Raw genomic sequence first — 9774 nt, 5'->3', positions numbered from 1 at the left:
TCTCAAACACACCCGAACATCTCTAAGCATGCATTCACACACCTGATTTTTCCCAAACACACCCGAATATCTCTGAGCATGCATTCACACCCCTGAATTTTCCCAAACACACCAGAACATCTCTGAGCACGCATTCACACCCCTGAATTTTCCAAAACACACCCAAACATCACCGAGCACGCATTCACACCCCTGAATTTGCCCAAACTCACCCGAACATCTCTGAGTACTCGTCCCCAACATCTCTGAGCACGCATTCACACCCCTGAATTTTCTCAAACACAACCGAACATCTCTGAGCATGCATTCACACCCCTGAATTTTCCCAAGCACACCCGAACATCTCTGATCATGCATTCACACCCCTGAATTTTCTCAAACTCACCCCAACATCTCTGAGCACTCGTCCTCAACATCTCTGAGCACGCATTCACACCCCTGAATTTTCCCAAACACACCCGAACATCTCTGAGCATGCATTCACACCCCTGAATTTTCCCAAGCACACCCGAACATCTCTGAGCATGCATTCACACCCCTGAATTTTCTCAAACTCACCCAAACATCTCTGAGCACTCGCCCCCACATCTCTGAGCACGCATTCACTCCCCTGAATTTTCCCAAACACACCCGAACATATCTGAGCATGCATTCACACCCCTGAATTTTCCCAAACACACCCGAACGTCCCTTATCATGCATTCACACCCCTGAATTTTCCCAAGCACACCCAAACATCTCTGAGCATGCATTCACACCCCTGAATTTTCTTAAACACACCTGAACATCTCTGAGCATGCATTCACACCCCTGAATTTTCTCAAACTCACCCGAACATCTCTGAGCACTCGTCCCCAACATCTCTGAGCACGCATTCACTCCCCTGAATTTTCCCAAGCACACCCAAACATCTCTGAGCATGCATTCACACCCCTGAATTTTCTCAAACTCACCCCAACATCTCTGAGCACTTGCCCCCACATCTCTGAGCACGCATTCACTCCCCTGAATTTTCCCAAACACACCCGAACGTCCCTTATCATGCATTCACACCCCTGAATTTTCCCAAACACACCCGAACGTCCCTTATCAAGCATTCACACCCCTGAATTTTCCCAAACACACCCGAACATCTCTGAGCATGCATTCACACCCCTGGATTTTCCCAAACACACCCGAACGTCCCTTATCATGCATTCACACCCCTGAATTTTCCCAAACACACCCGAACATCTCTGAGCATGCATTCACACCCCTGAATTTTCCCAAGCACACCCGAACATCTCTGAGCATGCATTCACTCCCCTGAATTTTCCCAAACACACCCGAACGTCCCTTATCATGCATTCACACCCCTGAATTTTCTCAAACTCACCCGAACATCTCTGAGCACTCGCCCCCACATCTCTGAGCACGCATTCACTCCCCTGAATTTTCCCAAACACACCCGAACATCTCTGAGCATGCATTCACACACCTGAATTTTCTCAAACACACCAGAACATCTCTGAGCATGCATTCACACCCCTGAATTTTCCCAAACACACCTGAACATCTCTGAGCATGCATTCACACCCCTGAATTTTCCCAAACTCACCCGAACGTCCCTTTTCATGCATTCACACCCCTGAATTTTCTCAAACTCACCCGAACATCTCTGAGCACACATCCCCAACATCTCTGAGCACGCATTCACTCCCCTGAATTTTCCCAAACACACCCGAACATCTCTGATCATGCATTCACACCCCTGAATTTTCCCAAGCACACCCGAACATCTCTGAGCACGCATTCACTCCCCTGAATTTTCCCAAACACACCCGAACATCTCAGAGGATGCATTCACACCCCTGAATTTTCTCAAACACACCCGTACATCTCTGAGCATGCATTCACACCCCTGAATTTTCCCAAACACACCCGAACATCTCTGAGCATGCATTCACACCCCTGAATTTTCTCAAACACACCCGAACATCTCTGAGCATGCATTCACTCCCCTGAATTTTCCCAAACACACCCGAACATCTCAGAGGATGCATTCACACCCCTGAATTTTCTCAAACACACCCGTACATCTCTGAGCATGCATTCACACCCCTGAATTTTCCCAAACACACCCGAACATCTCTGAGCATGCATTCACACCCCTGAATTTTCTCAAACACACCCGAACATCTCTGAGCATGCATTCACACCCCTGAATTTTCTTAAACACACCCGAACATCTCTGAGCATTCATTCACACCCCTGAATTTTCTCAAACTCACCCGAACATCTCTTAGCACTCGTCCCCAACATCTCTGAGCACGCATTCACTCCCCTGAATTTTCCCAAACACACCCGAACATCTCTCAGCATGCATTCACACCCCTGAATTTTCCCAAACACACCCGAACATCTCTGAGCATGCATTCACACCCCTGAATTTTCCCAAGCACACCCGAACATCTCTGAGCATGCATTCACACCCCTGAATTTTCTCAAACTCACCCGAATATCTCTGAGCACTTGCCCCCACATCTCTGAGCACGCATTCACTCCCCTGAATTTTCCCAAACACACCCAAACATCTCTGAGCATGCATTCACACCCCTGAATTTTCCCAAACACACCCGAACGTCCCTTATCATGCATTCACACCCCTGAATTTTCTCAAACTCACCCGAACATCTCTGAGCACTCGCCCCCACATCTCTGAGCACGCATTCACTCCCCTGAATTTTCCCAAACACGCCCGAACATCTCTGAGCATGCATTCACACACCTGAATTTTCTCAAACACACCCGAACATCTCTGAGCATGCATTCACACCCCTGAATTTTCCCAAACACACCCGAACATCTCTGAGCATGCATTCACACCTCTGAATTTTCTCAAACACACCCGAACATCTCTGAGCATGCATTCACACCCCTGAATTTTCTCAAACTCACCCGAACATCTCTGAGCACTTGCCCCCACATCTCTGAGCACGCATTCACTCCCCTGAATTTTCCCAAACACACCCGAACATCTCTGAGCATGCATTCACACCCCTGGATTTTCCCAAACTGACCCGAACATCTCTGAGTACTCTTCCCCAACATCTCTGAGCACGCATTCACACCCCTGAATTTTCCCAAACACACCCGAACATCTCAGAGCACTCGTTCTTGCACCTGAATTTTTCTAAACACACTCAAACATCTCTGAGCACTCGTTCACACACCTGAATTTTCCCAAACAAACCCGAACATCTCTGAGCACTCGTTCACACCGACCGACCTTGAGAAGTTATACAGACAAGTCAATAGGCTGAAAACCTGGTCTTTCCAGACTAACATTTTTTTTATTTTTTATTTTTAACGAAAATCGACTTGATATACAAATTTTGATTATATTGGGGTCACCGAGTGCAAATCTGGGGTTCATTTCGGGTACCTCGAATTGGCCAGAAATCGTCATAAAAAACTCAAACCTTGTACACAAATTTCGAATTGGTTTTCTCTCAAAATCAAGGTTTCTATTTTTCAAAAAATATACGCATCGTATTTACGGCAAACTGGTTATGCAATTTTATTAACAGGACAGTTGAAAATCCCGGCATCGTTTGCAACTTGTTGAGTAGATTATACATCATAGTACCGTCATCTGGGGTAATTTCGGACACCCGGGGTAATTCCGGCCATTCCTGTTTTTCCAACTAATTCTTGCACTAGAGCTCCTACTGTTGGTGTTACGAACTTGCCACAGGTTGCAATCGAAAGAGGAGATCTTAAATAGTATATCTATGTGCTATGATGACCAAATCTATTTTATTTATACGTTCTATGGATCATGATGTTTTGATGTTCATATTTTGATAATTTAGATAATGGAAATAACTTTGTTTGGGAATATATTTTGAAAAAAGTTTTGGAATAAATGAAGGAGGTACAGTTGAACGCCCAATATTCTAGTAACTTTTAGCGAAAAAAACATCCCGATTAATTGACTTTTGCGATTTTTACGGCTATTCTTTATAAAAAAGTCATAGTAAGATTTTGTACATTTTTTTCCTTTTTTTCTTCTCAGCTCTTTCAATTTTGAAGATATCGAAAATGTGTAAAAACCATTTTGTAGGAAATTTAATTTCCTACAAAAAAGGTTCTTGGCATATTTTTGGTATCTTCAAAACTGGAGGAGAAATATCAATTTCAAGAAAAAATGAAAAAATTTTCCTAAAAAAAAAATGAAGTCAAGAATTCTTTGAATAGCGACAATAGCGTCCACAGGATTGAAGATAGGCAAAAAGTGGTGATACCTTTTTGTTGTAAATTAAATTTCCAGTAAGATGGTGGTATCATTTTTTCAATTATTCGAAAAAACAGTAAGGTGGCCGGAATTCCCCCGTTTTGAGGGGTAATTCCGGCCACTATTCAAATCAATGTCAGGAGCAGAGTAATTGAGGTGAGTAAAATGTAACAACGTCATTCATTAATAGGTGTTAGAAGTATCTTAAGTTTGAATTTTCAGCCCCCCTTCCCCAAAATTGCAGGGTCTGTGGAGAAAAAACCCCGAAAAGTAGCCGAAATTACCCCGTGTCACGGTAACCTTTTTCGTTTTGGATTGTCATTTCCATCTAATTCAAGGTCGTTGAGTTTGAATCCGGTGTCAATTTTTTCTAAAGACTCCATTTAGTGCTGAAAAAATCTTCTTAACAAATCTGCAAATAATTTCAACTTCAATTCCATGCTCAGGTACCTCAAATCAGTCAGAAAATGACATGAAAAATGCACCTTTTTGAAATCAATGTTTTTGCCTAATTTTGGATTCGAAAATGGGTGACTTCCAGCAGAAGCAAATCACTCTGGTGTGAATCTGGCTCCGAAAAAAAAAACTTTTTTGGCGCAAATGTTGACTCGATTTGAAACTAAACGTTTTTTCTCCAAAAAATTACGATATTTTTTCTGTTATAGGTACCCACTCTTCTCAATCTTCAATTTTTTAAATTTCAAAGGTGGTCCTTAACATAGTCGATATTATAGCAAAATTCTAAATGCGTTTATTTTATTTTTTTCCGAAACAATTTAAGGTATAAATGATCTTAGAACTTTATAGAAACAAAAACAAAAAGAAAAAAAACAACTTATAATATCAACTTATTGAAAATAAATAACGCTAAGGTGCTTCATCATCTTCCAACTTGGCTCCCATCCTTTGTAATGCGATTATGGTATTGGCTGCTTTAACCCAGCGTTTCTTGGTCACATATTTCTTCAGCTTGGCTTTACTCAAGGTAATCTCTCCAGCATTTTTCAGCCATTTATGGTTCACAGCATCTGCACCAGTCATGCGGCTCCTGAATATATATCAAACAAACGCGTTATGTGGGTAACTTGTTTAAAAAAGCAAGAAATAAAATTTTAAAATAATTTATGAAAATATCATTTTACATAGGTACATGAAATAATCTAATCCAACATTATGATTGGTAGGCCTAAAAGAAAGTAGGTATGTAGATAGAAGTAGGTGGTATTCTAGTGTAATGAAACTGAAATTTGAGCAAGTATCTGCAGGGACCTACAATTCAAAGATCTAATTGGTAGTCTTTAACATAGTGGTATAATATGTATATTTTATTTTCCGGTGTAAAAAGGTTCTTTGAATTATTTCTTTTCGCAATAGGTATGTACCTACATTTAAAACAACTTATAGAAAATAATGTATAATTCAAAAACGTACTTAAAAATTAGGAAATAATTCCCGTTATTTTATCCTTCGGCAAACCATTCGTCGAAGTGGAAGGAGTAGGAGAAATATCATAGTCTAGAGAATCGTTGAAAAATTTAGATAAAAGTTTCCTCGTCAAAGAAGGCGAAGCGAATCTCTCAGGAGAATTTCGGAGTGAACTGGGATCAGAATGGAAAGGATTGTTTCTCTGAAACGACCAAACTGGAGTTGATATGGTTTCATCTCCAAATGGTAAATAGTTTAGAAGATCAGCGTGTAAAGGTGGAGTTGAGGCGAGTGGTACATCTCGACTAAGATAAGATATTCGAAATTTTGGTCTTTTGACATGAGAGGATGAACCATCTATCGAATAGCTGTCATGCCTTAGACGGACAATTCTATTTAATTTACTACAAAATGATGACATGTCATCTGGTATCGATTGCTCTGCAGTATCTTGTTCTGCACTTCTGCGAGAAAGTAAATTACTTATGTCGGATATTCTTCGTTTCATTAGCTCTGAAGTGGACATGAAATCGCTCAGTTTACGTAGCACTTTGGGTGACACATCTGGACTAAATATGGATCTACGGTGTGGTGTAGGAGTTGTTTCTGAACTCAAAGAGGTTTTTTCAGTCGATTTTATTTGGCTGGTTGAGTCATCTTTGTGGATAGTTTTGGTAGATTCTACACTTTTTATAGTGAAACGACGTTTTTTCACACATTCGTAAGTTTCATCACTTATTTCAACTATTGGGGTACGTCTAGGTTGAGATTGGCTTGAAGTTTCTGGACTAGGAATGTCTTGAAGTTTGTCTTTAGACTTGGTAGGTGTTGCTCTACTGATCTCTTCTGCAGATTCAGATTGTTCTGAATGTAGAGAAGAGTGAATACCTTCAAGTACAACATTTGATTTAGTATTTGGTTTGTTCCCACTATCCCCAGAAGTCTTTGGGCATGATGTGCTGATAGAAGTCTTATGTTTTGAAGTCATCAATATGTTAGTCTCATCAACAGTAGGAGCTTCCTTCACAATATCACAGACTTGAGCATCTGTTTTAGGTGAGGGTTTGCCATGAGGAACAGTTATTGGAGACTTTTCATCCTTCAAGATGTCTCGTTGTGGTGATCTTTCTGGTGTTACTGCAAGACTTGACTTGGCATTAACATTTTCTTGACTTGGTTGATCTTTTATTGATGGGGATGGAGTTTTAGCTACTTTCTTTTTCAATGGTTTTGGAGATGTTGATGGAGATTTCTTTGTATTTAGCGTGTCTGTTGATGGTGATTTCTTTGGTACTTCTAATAAAGATGAAGTTGACAATTCTTGGCCAAACTTGATGTTTAAGGTATTAGACTGATCAATGGATTGGACTAGAGGGTTTGATGATTGGTCTTTGATTGTTGGAGATGGTGTGTTAACAGCTGCTTTCTTTAACGGTGTAGGAGATGTTGATGGGGATTTCTTCATAGTTGCTGGTTCCATTGCAGATAGGTTCTTGGGCATTTTCAATGTTAGTGGACTCGGTTTGGCATTGGTTATATCACTATGATTGGATATAAGTTTGTCTTGCTCATTTGATGATTGGTCTTTGATTGTAGGAGATGGTGTTCTAACAACTGTTTTCTTCATTGGTATGGTAGATGTTGATGGAGATTTCTCAACAGTTGCAGGTTCCACTTGAGAGAGGTCTTTAGGTATTTCTAATGTTAGTTGACCAGATTTGTCATTTGTGATGTCAATATTATTAGTTATGTGTTGGTCGTGCTGATGTGATGCTAAGTCATTGATGGTTGGGGATGGTGTTTTAATTACTGTTTTCTTCAACGGTGTGGGAGATGTTGATGGGGATTTCTTAACAGTTCTTGGTTCTATTGGAGATAGATTCTTCAACACTTCTAATGTTTGCTGATTAGGTTTGTCATTTGTAATGTTGGTGTGATTGTACATGAGTTCAACTTGTGGGTTTGATGATTGTTCTTTGATTGTAGGAGATGGTGTTTTAACAACAGTTTTCTTCAATGGTATTGGAGATGGTGATGGAGACTTCTTGACAGTTGTTGGTTCTGTTGGAGATAGGGTCTTTGGCATTTCTAATTTTTGCAGACTAGATTTGTCCTCATTTGTAATGTCATTGTGATTAGATATGAGCTCATTTTGCAGATTTGATGCTTGATCTTTGCCAGTAGGAGATGGTGTTCTAACAACTGTTTTCAATGATGGTATTGGAGATGCAGATGGGGACTTATTAACACTTGTGGGTTCCACCTGAGATAGTTTTTCCTGCTCCTCTGATCTTTGTTGACTTGATTTGATACTATTGCTGTCAATATGATTAAGTATGAGTTCATTTTGATCTTTAATTGTTGGAGACGGTGTTTTAATCACAATTTTCTTCAACGGTTTAGGAGACGTCGATGGAGACTTCTTGACAGTTTTAGTAGGTTCTACCTGAGATAAATCACCGGGAACTTCTAATAATGATGGTGATTTTGGTAATTTTTCACTAGGTTTATCAGTAACAATTTCTGCATCATAGTTCATCGGTTCATCTTTACCATTTAGCAGGTGATCATCTATTGCAGGAGATGATGTTCTAGATGTAGTTTTCTTCTTCAGCTTTGGTGATGCTGATGGAGACTTCTTGATATTTGAAGATTGCTTCAGAGGTGATTTTCTTCCAGGAACTTCTAATAATGGTGACTTTGGTAACTCTTGACTAGATTCATCTTGTATGTTTCCTATTTCTACGTTTGATACAAGTTTCTCACAAACTATCGGGCTGCTTGACCCAGATCTCGATGGTGTCAGTGACTTAGATATTTTTGTAGTGTGTTCCTTCTCTCCTGCTTCCACAGCGACAGTATCAGGGCTCAAAGAACGTTTCAAATTAGGTGAAAGTCGGCTTGTTGAAGTAACATCTGATAAAGATTTAAGCACTTGATTCGATACAGGGGGTGCTTCAATACTTTGAATAGGTACCAATGCGATATTATCCAAGTTAGATGACTCATTAACGTTGTCAGATGATGATGATGATGAATTAAGTTTTATCACAGATGGTTCTGATGTGTGATTGTTTGCAGGTGAAGATGCCATTTTGCTAACCAACTCATCACGTGACTTACTTGGCTGCTCGGTAATTCCATTCACTTTACAAATATCAATAACTTTTTCACATTTATCATCCTCGTTATTCAATACCAAAGATATACTGGAATCGTTATTCCATCTATCAACCAAATAACGCAATGTATCCTTTTGCAGATCCAGTTCACTCTGAGGAATAGGATTACAAGGAGGAGACCTGGAGACGGGTGGTTTTCTGCGTTGCAACCAACGGTGTGACAGACATTCTGTTGCTGACATGCGTTGCCTAAGAAGCAGACAAAGACCCTTCGTTAAAAATAGCAATAACACGTACAAAAGACATTATAAAACCTGAAAAATATTACATGTAATTTGTAGGTATAAATATTAGGTAAGTATTTATTTGTTGAACAAAAACGCTTTGTTTTTGATTTTACCTAAGTTGACTGTTAATAGGTAGGTAGGTAATACAGTTAGATACTAATGTGGGTAGGTACCATGCATTGGAAAATATAGTGCTGGTGAATGGTGATCTTGTGGACGTTTACAGTGATTTGTTCATATTTTGGTGTCCATGTATTTTTTTTTTGTGTGTGTGCTTAAAAAGGTGCATACTACGTGAATGGTTCTAACTCTTATGAGTGACAGAAGCACCTAAAAAATTAATATCAGCGTGAGTTAATGATGAGTCATGAATTGATGAAGAGTTAGATAGGTATTCTGTGATGTAGGTACAGCAAGAATATGTGTAGAGGGGGGATTCCAAATTGTTATGTGAGCGCAAAAATGCAGGAGAATGAGAGAAAAAGCGCATGAGCAAAATCTGGTCCAATTTCTCCAACATTTTTCCTATATGCATTTTCAATTTTTTGCAATTTTGATCAATTTTAATTCATATTTCTTTTTACAGAATTTTCACATGCATATCATAAGTACTTTTATCCTGATATTTTACATTGATTCTTATGTTTTTTTGAGTTTATGTGAC

The 9774-nt window shown here is 39.7% G+C and overlaps 1 protein-coding gene across 2 annotated transcripts in view; it reads right to left on the bottom strand.

Moving 5' to 3' along the window:
* Positions 1 to 5099: 5099 nt before the first annotated feature.
* The window catches only part of LOC135849035 (probable serine/threonine-protein kinase nek3), a 28894-nt gene continuing 24219 nt past the window's right edge, over positions 5100 to 9774 (bottom strand). For both annotated transcript variants that reach the window (XM_065369172.1, XM_065369173.1), the window contains exons 8-9: positions 5708 to 9072; positions 5100 to 5324 (exon numbers count right to left, since the gene is read on the bottom strand). In XM_065369172.1, coding sequence (XP_065225244.1) covers positions 5715 to 9072 — 3358 coding nt within the window. In that variant the 3' untranslated portion in view covers positions 5100 to 5324; positions 5708 to 5714. The remainder of the gene's footprint in view (positions 5325 to 5707; positions 9073 to 9774) is intronic.

Source organism: Planococcus citri, chromosome 5 (genome assembly GCF_950023065.1).
Source record: "Planococcus citri chromosome 5, ihPlaCitr1.1, whole genome shotgun sequence".
Lineage (NCBI taxonomy): Eukaryota > Metazoa > Arthropoda > Insecta > Hemiptera > Pseudococcidae > Planococcus > Planococcus citri.
This window is presented reverse-complemented; position numbering and strand designations above follow the sequence as displayed.